Consider the following 13,876-nt stretch of genomic DNA (forward strand, 5'->3'; position numbering starts at 1 on the left):
TATAGTATATTATATATTATAGTATATTATATATTATAGTATATTATATATTATAGTATATTATATATTATAGTACTATAATATATAATATACTATAATATATATATTACAATATATAATATATATATCACAAGTCTTTTAGTTATTAAAATTAATTACGAAGAAAAAAGGGTATTATTATTAAAAAGCCCTTTATTTAAAGCGTTATCCCTTAGGGGATAAGAAAACCCTAGGCGCCGCCGTACACAAGTAAAAAAAAAACCCCTACTAGTTATCCTCCAGAAGATCCTCGTTATTATTGCCTACTAGGATATCTATTAGTACGCTAGTGTATATTATTATAAGATAGAGAATATCACTTACTCTCCTCAGCGGCCGCAATTAGCGCCCTTCTAAGGCGCGTAATATAGCGTGTGGGGATACCCTTAAGGTTAAGCGTTATTAAGGTCTTATTTTTACCGGCGGGGGGATCTTCGGTAACACGTTTACGCTTATTTAAGCGCGGGGTTTCGTTAACTTCTATTTAAGTTAGTATATTATCGTATAGCACTATAAACTAACTTACCGGCTAACGAGTAACTAGATAAGCCCGCGCCGACGGTGTAATTACCGTAGCCGCCTTTACCGAAGTCTTTTAGCACTACACACGACGTAAGTATGCCTTTTCCTACAGTATATTTATCGCACCGATAGCGGCCCCGCTTCTCGTCACCGTATATTAATATAAATAACCCGGAAAGAGCCTACGAGCGTGTTATATTAAAATCAAGAAATTTAATAGCCGCGCCTTTCTGATATTTACAGCGTATAGTAATTCCACGTTTAATCTATATACTTATTAGCATATATTATCGGACGTTAATATAAAGATATATACGGTAGGATTATTCTCGTTTATATACTATAAGATCGTACTAGCGTACTTCTATTCAAGCTCTATATATCGAATCGTTAATAAACTGCTATATAGAGCGTGTATAGATATATACGGTCGAGTATAAAGGTATCTAGCAGCGGGGATCCTAACGTTTCTTTTAGCTAGATAAGGGGGGGGGGTAATTCTTCTCTATCGATTTCTATTAGCCACTAGTACTATTCGTCGCCCGCTATTCTTACTAGAGATTATTTGCTTATACCCTCTTGCGTATAGAACCGTTTCGTCTTATATAATAGTATATACCCTATCACGTAATAAGTTAGCCCTAATCTAGAACGGTTTTACGATATCTTACCTAGACTAGTATAGCCAAAGCACTAAAACTAATCTTCCGGACCTATAAAATCCGAATCTTAGCCTGTTAGACCCGTATAATCGAGCCCTGATACTACCTTAGATAGATCTTACCTACGCGGAACCGGATATAGGGGTAACTTACTAGCCTATAGTTATCTAAAGAGTGAAAATAAGATTAGGTCTAGCGGTGGCCTTATAGTTATAGTAGTAGAAAATTTTTCCTCGTAGCTTATTAGCTCGTTATTACGTTATAGACTTTTCTTTTACTACTAGAGTATTTATATATACGAATATATACTACAGCGTACGGGTGTTTTTTTCGTGCCTATAGAGTATACCTACTAAATTTATAGGGACTTTTTCGAGTTATTACAGTGTCCCCTGCGGCATGCGGTACCATCGCCTCTTTCCCCTTTCCTGGAGGTGGAGGGGCAATTGTCCTTGGCACTTGGGGCTAGTTTATCCACTGCTCTCCCTCTTTTGCCGCCATCAGCCGTCTGTCTCTCTTCTTCTCCCCGGGCTTACCTACCTATACTTCACTTCATACCTTATAACATCTCCAAGATTCAGGGCATAAAACCCTCCGCTTTTATTTCCTCACCTTTTGTCCTCTAAAGGCTTACCTCTCTGTATAACTTACCACCCCTCTTCCCCAACTAGCTTCCAACCCAAGAAAAAAAAAGAAAAAAGCAAAAGACCACATGTCAGATTTCGAACCCCCTCCGGGCCCTCCCCCGCCCGAAGTTCCGCCTGGATGGACTGCGCGCTGGAACGACACGTACAAGGCATGGTAAGGCCGTAAGGGGGACGAACATCCCACTCCCCTTTCCCGCTAACTCGCTTTGACAAAACCGTTGACTGACATGTGACATCACACAGGTTCTACGTCAATCTACAAACCAAGAAGTCGCAATGGGACCTGCCCACCGAGCCGGCGGAACCCCTTCAGCCCGCCGAGAAAGAACCCCCCAGCGGCCCGCCCCCAGAGTATGCCCCTCGAGCCGGTGACGATCCCGCCGCCGCCGCCCCGACCGACGTCAAGCAGAACCCCTACCCCCATGCCGCCGCCTCCTCCTCCAGCCCGAACCTGGGCCACAGCCAAGCCAGCGGCAGCTCCTCGGCCCCGCCACCGCAAGATGGAACCCGCGCTGGCCACTTCCCCGACCAGCTCCCGCCCCGCCCTCAGGGTTCCAAGTCGGGCAGCTTCATGGGTAAGCTGATGGGCAAGGTCAAGGGCAGCGGTGCACCGTCGCCTTTGCAATCCGCTCCTCCCCACGGCCAGGGCTATCCTGGCGCCCACGCTGCAGGCGCGCGGACCCACGGCCACCAGGGACCCCTGGGCGGCTATGCGAGTGCGACCGGTCCGTATCAGTACGGCGCGCCTCAGCGCGCTCCCCAGCCCGGCTACGGGTATGGTTACGGGGGACCTTCTCCCCAGCCTTACGGCTACCCCCCTCAGCCCAGTTACGGCGGGTACCCCGGGTACCAGCAGCCTCCTGCTAGGAGAGGCGGCGCCGGCATGGGTGCTGCGGGTGGCATGATGCTCGGTGCCGGTGCCGGTATGCTCGGTGGTGCCATGCTGGCTAACGGATATCATTCTGCCCAGGACAATGCATACGAGGAAGGTTACGGTATGTTCATCCTTTTTTTGTACCTCTCTCTATCCTCTTTTTTTTTTTTTTTTCGGTTGCGGGACAAAATGGCTGACTGACCCCTTCTTTCTACAGATGATGGTATGGATGCTGGTATGGATGATGGTGGCGGTGGCGACTTCGATATGTAGACGCCGCGCATCGACGTTACGCATCTGAAAAACAGAGAGGCCTGGGTACTACGAAGCGAATACGGTGTCTTCGCACCTCATTATGCTTTCCTAACACCTCGTCTTTTTATTCCTTTTTGATCCTTTTTTTTAACTTATTGTTATCGCGTATACGATGGTCTCAATCTCTTCTATGGACTCTTCCATGGATTTCGCACTCCTGATTTTTTTTTTTTTTGGTTCCTTTCGAAGCTGGCTTCGCTCGCCATGTTCCAATCGATTTGACGAGTTGATCATTTTCAGGCAAATTGGGGTTCTTTTGTGTGGTTGCACTGGGCGGGTTGATGTGTCATAAGCCGGGTTTAAATTCAGTTACAGGACAGTAGATTGGAAGCTCACGCACTCCCATATCGCTCTCTCGAGTTATAACGCGACCAACGTCAACACGGGCGCCTCCTTGCGTAGGGATTGTGTCATGTATCATTATACGGTGACGCTATCGGAATCCCAGGCGGTCACCGTTCAACTTTTGCGTTCCTCTACTGCGTAAACGTGCTGGACACGCTCGACATGGTTGACGGTGCATTCTATATTTCGTACCGTAGTCAAAATATATATGTAAAAAAACATCCAATTTACCACCGGAAAGGATCACTTTGCTCTCTCGTGTCACTTTCGCACTGAAGGGTTCGAATAGACATCGCATCGCCCTGGACCTAGTATTACCTCCTCTTTCCCTCGTTCTTCCGACCATTATTCCCGCTGGGGGGGCTGCTGGCGGAACCGGGGCCGGAACCAGACCCGGCTAGGAATGACGCAACGTCGAAGCCGCCCATGGGGTTGGGGCCTGCGCCGCCCGCACCACCCGAGAGGATACTGTTCATCGGGTTGGAGCGTTGGCGCTCCTCGAATTCGGCGCGCATTTCGGGATCCACTGAGCTGGTCGTTAGCATGAAGGAAAAAGAAAAGTAAAAGACGAAAAACAAAGCAGGAGAGTAGGAACGGGGAAGAAGGCAGGGCGGTGAATGACATACTGTTGTTAAGGAGGTAGGGCATGCCGAAGAAGAGCGCCATTGTACCGAGACCCATGAGAATCATAGGGTTCTTCAGAATGATGTTGACGAGAGAAACTATTGTTCCAATAGCATAGGGTTAGCAAGCCAAGCCCCAAGGTGGCCGAGACAGCATCATGAGATATGCCAAAAAAAGAAAAAAAAAAAAAACCCCCCCCAGCAGCAAGAACATGACAAGATGACGAGCAAGAGGGAAGGACATACACTTGCTCCGCTCCACAAAGTACCCCTTCACACCCGCAGCGCGCACCTCGAAGCCCTTCCCCGTCGCAAAGTCGACAACGCGGAGCGCCTCGCCGCGATTATTCCAGTCATTGCCCCGGAACGTCTCCCAGGCGGCCAACGAGCCGTCCGCCGCGACGTCGAGGCGCAGGGGCACGAAGGCGTGGGTCTTAGAGTGGATATCGACGAGGTACGACCCCGGAACGGACACGTTATGGAAGACGAAGGTGTTGGAGGGCGAGAGGAGGGCGGTGTAGGCTTCGCCCGTGCTGACGAGCGTCGCGTGCGTCGTGGGCGGGAGGGCGGACGGGTTGCCCAGCGTCGGGGGGGATGGCGGGACGGAGAGGGTGAGGGTTGTTATTTGGAGGGCCGCGGCTCCTAGGGTGAGGAGCGGCAGAAGGAGGAGGGATCTGAGGTTCATTTTGAGCCGGGGCAGTTGGCGAGTCTGTCCTTGAGTCTGGGCTGGGAGGGTTGTGGTGTTGTCGAGACGCTGGGAGTTTGGTCTCGGACTGAAATTGATGATGATGATGCAGATGCAGCAATGGTAATAGTGGGTCCTATACCGGGAATGGCCAATCCGGCCGCCTAATGAGCGCTGGATACTCAGTACGAAGGGAGTGTCGTCGTCTTCTACCTTACGTAATATAAGGCAGTGCTAAATAGATTTGATATTCCATCCATACGATCCATACGATTACTTGTTGTCTCTGCACTATAATAGACGTCCTTAAAAATAGTTGATCGATATCTTGGGTATTTCTTTGTAGGCTATGATAGCCAAATGAAGGAACATGGCAGCCACAGAATCCGACATCATATATTTACCCATTGACAAAACAGAGTACATCACCTGGAAATAACAAAGTGCTTAAAGAAGAATAAGAATCACGAGCCATCTCAAAAAGATAAACACCAGAAAGGTAAATTACTGACAGGAGTGGGATTTGAACCCACGAGGGTTGCCCCACCAGGAAACGTGTTAAGGTAACCTTAACCTGGCGCCATAACCAACTCGGCCATCCTGCCGTATGTGATGGATGCACCTGCTATCTCCACATATTAAGCAGCAGACTCGGCCGCTCAGAAAATGTCAAACCAACACACCATGTTCCATTCGCATTGTCCAACTCAGCATCTCCCACCTAAAAAATCCTGCGCCATAAACGCCTGGGTTCATTCAAGGCCAAAAGGGAAAAGAAGAAGGAGGAAAGAAGGGCTTGTTAAAATTTGAAGGGGTATCCATTTCTCTATTCTCATAATGTACGTACGCATTAGCGTCTACAGCATTTCCTGGTCCTTTCCTCCCCAGCCTTTTTATGGCGCGAGCGGGGCATCCTCTCCCTTCCCAACCGGCACAGTTGAGCTCTTCTCGGCTCCGCTGGTGGTGCTGGCTGCAGCAGCCTTGAAGGACTGCTCAAAGTCGGCGATGATGTCATCAATGTGCTCCGTTCCGACAGAGATACGAATGAGGTCCTGTTGTGCGCCATTGTCAATTTCCTGAAACTCCTTTACAGTGGGTGTGTTTATGAATTTACCTCAGTGACACCCGAGGCCTTCTTCTCCTCGTCGTTGAGCTGCTCGTGGGTAGTTGTCCAGGGGCTAGATCGTGGTGGTCAGCTGATCAGGGATTCCCTCATCAGACTTCAATACGTCCAGTGCACTTGCCGACTTACTGGATGGCCAGGGTCTTAGAGTCGCCAACGTTGGCGAGGTTGGAGATGAGCTTGAAGCCGTCGACGACTTGGCTGCCGGCCGCGCCGCCGCCCTTGACGCCGAAGCTGAGGACACCGCCGAAGCCGCGCTTGAGGTATTTCTTGGCGGTCTCGTGGTACGGGTGGCTCTCGAGGCCGGGGTACGACACCCAGCTGACGTACGGGCTGTTCTCGAGGTACTTGGCGAGGGCGAGGGCGTTCTGGGCGTGGCGCTCGGCGCGCAGGGAGAGGGTCTCGAGACCGAGCAGCAGCTGCTGGGCCGCGAAGGGGTTGAGGGTGGCGCCGAGATCACGCAGAATCTCGACACGGGCGCGGATGATGTAGGTGATGGGGCCGAAGGTCTCCCAGAACTTGAGGCCGTGGTAGCCCTCCGCGGGCTCTACCATCTGGGGGAATCGCTTGGCGTTCTCGCCCCAGTTGAACTTGCCGGAGTCGACGATGACACCACCGATGGTGGTGCCGTGGCCGCCGATCCATTTGGTGGCCGAGTGGACGACGATGTCGGCGCCGTGCTCGATCGGCCGGAGGAAGTAGCCGCCAGCGCCGAAGGTGTTGTCAACCTAGAGTTAAGCGGTCATCAGCCCGAGGAAAAGGAAAAGAAAGAAGAAGAAGAAGAAGACTCACGATCAGGGGCACACCCTTAGCATGGGCCACCTTGGCAATGGCCTCAAGGTCGGGGATGTTGTACTTTGGGTTACCAATGCTCTCAACATAGACAGCCTTGGTCTTGTCATCGATCGCGGCCTCAATGTCCTCGACCCTGTCGCCCTCGACGAACTTGGTCTCAATGCCGAGGCGGGGAAGGAACACCTTGAACTGGTTGTAGGTACCGCCGTAGAGAAGAGAGGTGGAGACGATGTTGTCGCCGGCATGGGCAAGGGCATTGATGGCGATGAACTGAGCAGCCTGACCGGATGAGGCGGCCAGGGCAGCGACACCGCCTTCAAGGGCGGCGACGCGCTTCTCGAAGACATCTACCGTCGGCTATTGTGAAAAGAATAGGTACCGGTCAGCTTCCGTCACAAGAGCACAGTGAAGCGACGAGAAAGTCGAGCGGGGTTTGAGGGAACGGAAAACGCACGTTCGAAATACGGCTGTAGATGTTGCCGAACTCCTTGAGGCCGAAAAGCCTCGCGCCGTGGGCCGAGTCATTGAAAGTGTAGCTCTAACAAAACAAAGAAAGGCGATGGGCATGGTCAGTTTCGCGGGGTTCTCCTCGCGTAAGGTTAACCGAAAGCAGCGGGAAGGTTCTTCACGAACGAACCGTCGTGGCATAGATGGGCACAGCGCGGGAGTTGGTGGCCGGGTCGGGAGATTGACTGTTAAGAAAAGTCTGTCAGTCGTAAGGTCTAAGCAGAGCTCTACAACCTCGGCGGGGCTTCAACCTACCCCGCGTGCAACTGTAGCGTCTCGAAGTTCTTGCTGAGCTCCTCGGCCATGATGACGTTGTTATTTTGGGGACGGAGAACGGGGGAATATGGTATTTCGGGCGTTCGAGGGAAATGGAGAGTGAGAGAGTAGCGAGTGAGAGAAAGTCGCAGGGAGAGTTGTAGAGGACTCCGTCTACCTTAAGAGAGCAAGGAAAAGAAACGAGCGGTGCGAAGTAGTCAGGGGTTCTCAGCCGAGCTCTGAGGGGGAATGATGCCATCCGTGAAGCGGTTAGCCCTTAACTTTTCCCCGCCGAATCGGCGGCCCCCTCTACTGGCCTCTACTCCTTCTGCTGCCCCTCTGCTCACAAGCGACGTTTACGCCATTGGCCTTTTCGGGTCAAGGTTCTCACGCTCATGCAATGCCGTTCATCCCATGTGTTGTACGGAACGGGTTGGGTTGATGTGCTCAAAAGAACCCAATCAACCCCAGAGTCCAACCATTCCTACCACCCATGAGTGGTGAACTATGGGTGACCATGTCCGATATAGGAAGCTAGGGTGGGGTTCCTGAAAGCACGTCATTCACGCCATCCTCGAGTCATGGCCTTTGTACCCTTGTTCAACGTGGGGGAATCGTCCTCTAATTCTCGGCATCCCGCAAACTAACCAGTGGGGTACTAGTTTTAGGTAATCACTGAATCAGTGGTTTTCTTCACCAGCCCACCTACCTACTGTATGTACTGTACAAACATGACTGACATCCGTTCCAACAGCGTTGTCCCGGGAAACGATGTTCGTCTTAAAATTCAGATGCGAAATGTCCCCCAACTTGCGCCAACTCCGACCATCTACACAAATAAGGACGTAGGTAGTTCGACCAGTCAAACCAGCCAGTCGCTCGAAGACAGAAGCAAGCAACCAAAGGGAAGAAGGGGGGGGGGGGGGGCGCGGGGGAGGAAGAGACAGGGGAAAAAAAAGTGAAAACAATAAAAAAAAAAAAAATCGCTAGCGGATTTAGCCTCTCCGAGGACGGCCTCCAAAACCCGTACTCCTATGCCCGTTTTAAAGCCATATACATTCGACTCCCCAAAATCAGCACCCCCAAATTAAAACTACACCAGGATCACGCCGACTCCGCTTCCCGCATAGGAGGGCGCGCCTGCACAGCATACGGCGACGGCTTCCTCTGTAGCCCGCCCTTGAACACATACTTGGCCATGAGGCCGAACGTGACGGACCACAGGACGAATTCCACGGACGCAGCGACGACGGCGATGCGCGCAGCGATGCATTCAGCGCCCCGGCAGAAGACGACGCGGCCGAGGAAGACGGCGAGGGCGATGAACCCCGCGAAGTAGAAGATGGTGTTGAGGAACTCGAAGGCCAGGGCGGCGTACGGATGCGACGCCCGCGGGACGAATCGCGGTGTGAGCTCGAGGTATGCGAGGGAAACCAGCGTCCAGGTCGGTGCGAAGATGAGGAAGGTGAATTCCGATGGCGCCGCGAACCGGGTCGCTCGGAAGTACCACTCAACCACTTATATCCCCGAGGAAGGCATGTGTCAGCGCGATGATATTTCGTTGAAGCTGGGAAATGTGGGCAGAAGGTCGGCTACCGGCTACCACTTACCATATGCCGACGTGGCCAATACTGTCAGAGCTAGCAGGCCCTGCAGGATGCGCAACGAGATCATGAGATCGATACCCATCTTAATTGTCCCCCCAGGAAAGACAAAGGTAAGTTTGTGGAGAGGTCGTTAATAGGAGGAATTCAGTGAAAGACTGTGTTCAGTTGGCGAAGAGGCTGTCGGATGCTGTCGGATGTTGTCGAGAACGACCGGATCAAGATCTCGGAAGAATAAAACGACTGTCTTCCAAGGCACTACGAAATAAACCAACTTCGAACGCAGCAGAGCACAGTGACCCGGAACGGAACCTAAGAGAAACAGCAGATGAATACAATGATATTCTGAGAACATGAGACGAGTTAAAGATTACAGTACCGAACATCGCGCCCTAAGCGCATATGGTGCGAGTTTCCATGTTTGTTTTTTGAATCTCCGTGACTTCTCAAACCGGCCCGGTGGTCATATTTTGGCCTACTTGCTTGGACCATGATTAACTGGTGCTATTGAAACCTGATGACAAGTTTCGAGGTTCATTAACCAGCGCCCCTGGGGGTTTCTTCTGGTTACAAAATCAACTTGAAACGCATTTGACATCGCCAAGGGGCGTCCAGTGCAGAGCCCAACAAGAACCGTTTAAGTAAGCCAGATCATCGCAGAACCCTCTCTACCATTCGTCAGCGGAAATCGTCAATTGCAATAGTAGATGTTCGGTATCGTGGGCACGAGCATGTCGTCGCTATCAAGGCGCCCTTCAACAAACCTCTCCCCCGTCCCACGGCCAAGCCAATTCGGAAAGGTCCAACGCGATTGCTTGATTACCTCAGTTGGAGTGAAGCGTTAGGCATTGACTTTGTAATAATTTCAGTTTTCTTCCCATGTTTCTGGGGAGGGTGGCATTCGGGGATGAGCAGCAGGGGATACTGGATCGACAGCCGATAGAAGAAGAGCACTTCAGATGAAGAGAAGTTTGGATGACTTCGCAAGGTGATCGGGACGGGAAACATGTCGTTTTGATCTACACACAAGAACCACTGATGAAGATGGATGGAAGCGACGATGGCAAATAAGCATCTACCAAGGATATTCCATCCATGCCCTCGATTGACCTTCTAGCTTAGTCAAGTAAGCCGAACTGAAGGGAGGCTCCGACCACGTCACAATACAATACAATACCTACCCACGATAGGTATCTCGGCCACCAAGTGCGGAAGAATCCCGGACATTTATCGGTGATGATCGGGCTATCGGTCTCAGGAGCGCAAGTGGAGGGAGGGGAGCTTGGGGAGTCTCTGGCATGTGAAAGCTCGGCTTCACCAACAAGTACCTACGGACAGGGTACCTACCTTACCTCAAGGTACTAAGTACCGTAGCTGAGGTAGGTGCCTTAGGCTGTACGAGGAAGAGCTAAAGACGGCTTGTCAGACGGACGGGATAAATGGACCCACCGAGAAAAAAGCACTTGAACATGGCACAGGGTAATTACGTCGAAGTCAAGGCAAATTAATCTTTAAAGATATAATAGTAACATAGAAAAGTCGCGGAAACTTATAACTTTAATTTTGCTTGCTTTATTAATTTAGATGTGGAGATGTCGTGATACTAGTGTATTAGTACCTAAGGTAGGCGCCTTATCGAAGCAGTGAAAAAAAAAGACCCAGGGGGAATAACGTTGTGTTTTAGGTGTTACCAGCTAGAAGGTTGCTGATCTCCAGCGTCTACCCTGGTGTCGCACATGCATAACCTCGCCCCGGGTCCCCCGTATCTTAGCGGCTTAGGGGCACTAAGGAGGCCGCTTCAGCGGGCGGGTACAAGAGAGACCAGCGCACCACCCAATACAGTTCAGCGCACTTACCGTAGTGGGCGGGGTCTTTCCCTGACTCGGATCTCGGTACTCTGTGCCGCCCCAGTAATCTCCCACAATAGGTACCTCTAGTCTCTGAGGCTTCCGCTTTCCCCAGGTCGCAGAGCGCCACTGAGCGGCGCCCCCTAAGGTGTGCCTCGGCCTTGGCATCCCCATTCACCTGTGCTCGTCTGTCAAGTACCCCGTAATTACTCAGTACCTTACCTGTAATTATACCGTTTTTCGTCTGGTGCTTGTCCCACTCCTCTCGCCTTCTTCTCCTCTTCATCCGCTTCCCTACCTTACCTACCTACCTACCTCTACCTCCTATTCAACTTCGCCTGTCGTGTATCTCTTCGCCGAGCCGTCCTACCTCCTCACAGCACACAGAGTCAACGAGATTGGAGCCCTCTTCGCCCCTTATAATCGCCTCCGTAACCATCCGTTCTGAACAACAATAACAACATTGGCCATCTAGCTCACAGCCGGCCACGAACCCGACTTACGGATCCTCCCCCGACTTGACATAACTCGACAAGATGGCTCCATCCGTAGACACACGTGCCGTGATCAGGCAGCTCGCCACCCCTCCGCCTCCGGGCTCCCCCTACGCCCTCCCCGTCCAGGGGTCCGAGACGGAGGGCCGGACCGCTGTGTATCGTCACTGGCGCAACCGTGACAACGAATTGATGATCACCCTCGATCCAGCGTTCCGGACCATGTTCGACCTGTTCGAGGAGTCCGTCAGGAAGTTCTCCACGTGCCCGTGCCTCGGCCATCGTCCCTGGAACCCGGCTACCCGCACCTGGGAGGACAAGTACACCTGGATTACCTACGCCGAGGTTGCGGAGCGTCGCAAGAACCTTGGCGCTGGTATCGTTGAGATCCACGAGCAACACGGTGTTGGCCGCGACAGGTACGGTGTCGGCCTGTGGTCCCAGAATCGCCCAGAGTGGCACATCACAGGTACATACGGCCCTTTTTTCTTCTCTTTTTTTTCCTTTTTTCTTCTTAAATTTACGCTATCGCAATCCATTAAGCGGCCGTTTCCTTGGTGCGCATCGCAAAAACTGACTTGGACGTGGACGAATAGAGCTTGCTGCCGTGTCCCAATCCCTCTTCACCGTGTCCCTGTACGAGACTCTCGGACCCGAGACGACTGAATACATCATCAACCATGCCGAACTTGCTTGCGTCGTCACGTCGCTACCTCATATCCCGACGTTGCTCAAGCTCGCGCCCCGGATACCGAGTCTCAAAATCATCATCTCCCTCGATCCCCTGGATGCCGGCGAGCCTACCGGACACTCCAAGCTCTCCGTGCTGAATGTTCTTGCCGCCCAGCATGGCATCAAGATCTACTCCATCCACGATGTGGAGGCCATCGGTGCCAAGTCTGGCCGCACCATGCGCCCACCCCGTCCCGAGGACATCCAGACGATTAACTATACCTCGGGAACCACGGGCGTCCCCAAGGGCGTGGTGCTGACCCATTTCAACGCGCTCTCGGCCGTCTCCGCCGCTCGCGCGCTCGAGACGGTCACGGAGCGTGGAGTCCATATCTCCTACCTGCCTCTCGCCCACATCTACGGCAGGATGGTCGAAAGCGTCGCGTTTGCCGAAGGCGCGCGCCTCGGCTTCTTCCGCGGCGACATCCTCGGCCTCGTGGAGGACCTGAAGATCCTGAGGCCCACGGCTTTCGTCTCCGTGCCTCGTCTGTACAATCGCTTCAACTCGGCCATCCGTGCCGCGACAATCAACGCGGACGGCGTGAAAGGCGCGCTGTCTCGGCACGTCATCGACACGAAGAAGGCTTCCATGAAACTCCCTGCCGGGAAGGCCAAGAACACGCACCTCCTCTACGACCGGATCTGGACGCCCAAGGTCCGCGCCGCTGTGGGCTTGGATCGTGCTACCGCCATGACGAGCGGCAGCGCCCAGCTGGATCCCGACGTGCAGCAGTTCCTGCGCGCTGCCTTTGGCAACGAGTTCGTGCAGGGATACGGTCTCACCGAGTCGTACGCCCTCGGAACGTGCCAGGCGAAGGGCGACTTCTCGACCGGGAACATCGGAGGCCCCGCTCTCTGCTCTGAGATCTGCCTCGAGTCGGTTCCCGACTTCGACTACCTGGTCACGGACAAGCCGAACCCGCGCGGCGAGCTGCTGCTCCGAGGCCCCAACATCTTCCAGGGCTACTACAAGAACGAGGAGGAGACGCGGAAGGCCATCGATGCGGACGGGTGGTTCCACACCGGCGACATCGCCGAGGTGGACAGCCTCGGCCGGTTCAAGATCATCGACCGCAAGAAGAACGTCCTCAAGCTGTCCCAGGGCGAGTACATCTCCCCCGAGCGCATCGAGAACGTCTACCTGGGCAACACGAACCTCATCGGCACCGCCTATATCCACGGCGACCCGAGCCAGTCGTGCTTGGTCGGCATCTTCGGCGTCGATCCGGAGAACTTTGCCCCCTTCGCCAGCAGCGTCCTGAAGCAGACTGTCGACAAGACCAACGTGACTGCGCTCAAGGCTGCGGCGAAGGATCCTAAGGTGAAGAAGGCCTTCCTTCAGCAGCTGGACAAGATTGGCCGGAGCCACAAGTTCAACAGCTACGAGAGGGTGCGGAATGCGTACTTGGATGTTGAGCCGCTCACCGTCGATAACGACCTATTGACTCCTACGTAAGTGCCCTTTCCCCCCACCCTCCTTTTTTACCCCCTTTTCCTAGTCCCCTTTACTAGCTCCCAAGGCTTATAATGTGGCGCATTACTAATACGGGGTTTCTTGTCAAATATAGGCTGAAGCTAAAGAGACCGCAAATCGCCAAGGCCTTCCGCGAGCACATCGACGAAATGTACGCTGAAGTCAATGCCGAGGCCCCTGAGAAGGCTAAGCTGTAAGGTAGTGTGAAAGAACGCTTTGGGCTTTGGAAAAAAGGGGAGGTATAGTGTTCGAATAGGGGGGTGGTTCCGCAGCAGTGTCCGATCTTTGAGCATTATCGCCATGTAGTCGGATTCTGGGAAGCGGTCGATTTTG

At 52.8% G+C, this 13,876-nt stretch overlaps 6 protein-coding genes and 1 non-coding gene across 7 annotated transcripts; 2 read left to right on the forward strand and 5 right to left on the reverse strand.

Moving 5' to 3' along the window:
• Window positions 1–267: 267 nt before the first annotated feature.
• SODALDRAFT_321599 (hypothetical protein) lies at window positions 268–1,634 on the reverse strand (the record flags this gene model as incomplete). Its single annotated transcript, XM_028609635.1, has 7 exons — window positions 268–314; window positions 364–519; window positions 566–640; window positions 1,233–1,237; window positions 1,330–1,345; window positions 1,377–1,380; window positions 1,608–1,634. The coding sequence occupies 7 exons, from the start codon at window positions 1,632–1,634 to the stop codon at window positions 268–270; spliced, it is 330 nt and encodes a 109-aa protein (XP_028468016.1).
• Window positions 1,635–1,935: 301 nt separating this feature from the next.
• On the forward strand, window positions 1,936–3,017 carry SODALDRAFT_356165 (hypothetical protein; the record flags this gene model as incomplete). Its single annotated transcript, XM_028613887.1, has 3 exons — window positions 1,936–2,024; window positions 2,114–2,865; window positions 2,962–3,017. 3 exons carry the CDS (start codon window positions 1,936–1,938, stop codon window positions 3,015–3,017), a joined length of 897 nt encoding a protein of 298 aa, XP_028468017.1.
• A 2,203-nt stretch (window positions 3,018–5,220) lies between these two features.
• On the reverse strand, window positions 5,221–5,317 carry SODALDRAFT_t76. The gene has a single exon. It is a non-coding gene; the product is annotated as a tRNA-Leu (tRNA).
• Window positions 5,318–5,443: 126 nt separating this feature from the next.
• On the reverse strand, window positions 5,444–7,815 carry SODALDRAFT_290238 (hypothetical protein). Its single transcript, XM_028608639.1, has 7 exons — window positions 7,393–7,815; window positions 7,268–7,322; window positions 7,085–7,168; window positions 6,628–6,987; window positions 5,965–6,563; window positions 5,827–5,890; window positions 5,444–5,764 (listed from the first exon to the last, which is right to left on the reverse strand). Exons 1-7 carry the CDS (start codon window positions 7,440–7,442, stop codon window positions 5,606–5,608), a joined length of 1,371 nt encoding a protein of 456 aa, XP_028468018.1. The 5' UTR covers window positions 7,443–7,815; the 3' UTR covers window positions 5,444–5,605.
• Window positions 7,816–8,339: 524 nt separating this feature from the next.
• On the reverse strand, window positions 8,340–9,081 carry SODALDRAFT_348504 (hypothetical protein; the record flags this gene model as incomplete). The annotated part of the gene is made up of 2 exons (XM_028613374.1): window positions 8,340–8,909; window positions 9,003–9,081. The coding sequence occupies 2 exons, from the start codon at window positions 9,079–9,081 to the stop codon at window positions 8,497–8,499; spliced, it is 492 nt and encodes a 163-aa protein (XP_028468019.1). The 3' UTR covers window positions 8,340–8,496.
• Window positions 9,082–9,350: 269 nt separating this feature from the next.
• SODALDRAFT_329892 (hypothetical protein) lies at window positions 9,351–10,050 on the reverse strand (the record flags this gene model as incomplete). Its single annotated transcript, XM_028611076.1, has 1 exon — window positions 9,351–10,050. A coding segment is annotated over exon 1 (184 nt), but the record flags the coding sequence as incomplete, so codon positions are not given.
• A 985-nt stretch (window positions 10,051–11,035) lies between these two features.
• SODALDRAFT_329893 (long-chain-fatty-acid-CoA ligase) lies at window positions 11,036–13,804 on the forward strand. Its single transcript, XM_028611077.1, has 3 exons — window positions 11,036–11,806; window positions 11,934–13,521; window positions 13,638–13,804. The coding sequence occupies exons 1-3, from the start codon at window positions 11,380–11,382 to the stop codon at window positions 13,738–13,740; spliced, it is 2,118 nt and encodes a 705-aa protein (XP_028468021.1). The 5' UTR covers window positions 11,036–11,379; the 3' UTR covers window positions 13,741–13,804.
• Window positions 13,805–13,876: the final 72 nt, after the last annotated feature.

This window comes from Sodiomyces alkalinus (genome assembly GCF_003711515.1).
Source record: "Sodiomyces alkalinus F11 unplaced genomic scaffold SODALscaffold_2, whole genome shotgun sequence".
NCBI lineage: Eukaryota > Fungi > Ascomycota > Sordariomycetes > Glomerellales > Plectosphaerellaceae > Sodiomyces > Sodiomyces alkalinus.

Excerpts from the sequence above, each read along its gene's own strand:
- SODALDRAFT_290238 (XM_028608639.1), bottom strand. The coding sequence starts at position 7,442 with ATGGCCGAGGAGCTCAGCAAGAACTTCGAGACGCTACAGTTGCACGCG. Across the intron at positions 7,323-7,392 it reads ACGCTACAGTTGCACGCGGG|TCAATCTCCCGACCCGGCCA; the intron begins GTAGGTTGAAGC and ends TTTTCTTAACAG. Across the intron at positions 7,169-7,267 it reads TGCCCATCTATGCCACGACG|AGCTACACTTTCAATGACTC; the intron begins GTTCGTTCGTGA and ends TTGTTTTGTTAG.
- SODALDRAFT_329893 (XM_028611077.1), top strand. The coding sequence starts at position 11,380 with ATGGCTCCATCCGTAGACACACGTGCCGTGATCAGGCAGCTCGCCACC. Across the intron at positions 11,807-11,933 it reads CCCAGAGTGGCACATCACAG|AGCTTGCTGCCGTGTCCCAA; the intron begins GTACATACGGCC and ends GTGGACGAATAG. Across the intron at positions 13,522-13,637 it reads AACGACCTATTGACTCCTAC|GCTGAAGCTAAAGAGACCGC; the intron begins GTAAGTGCCCTT and ends TGTCAAATATAG.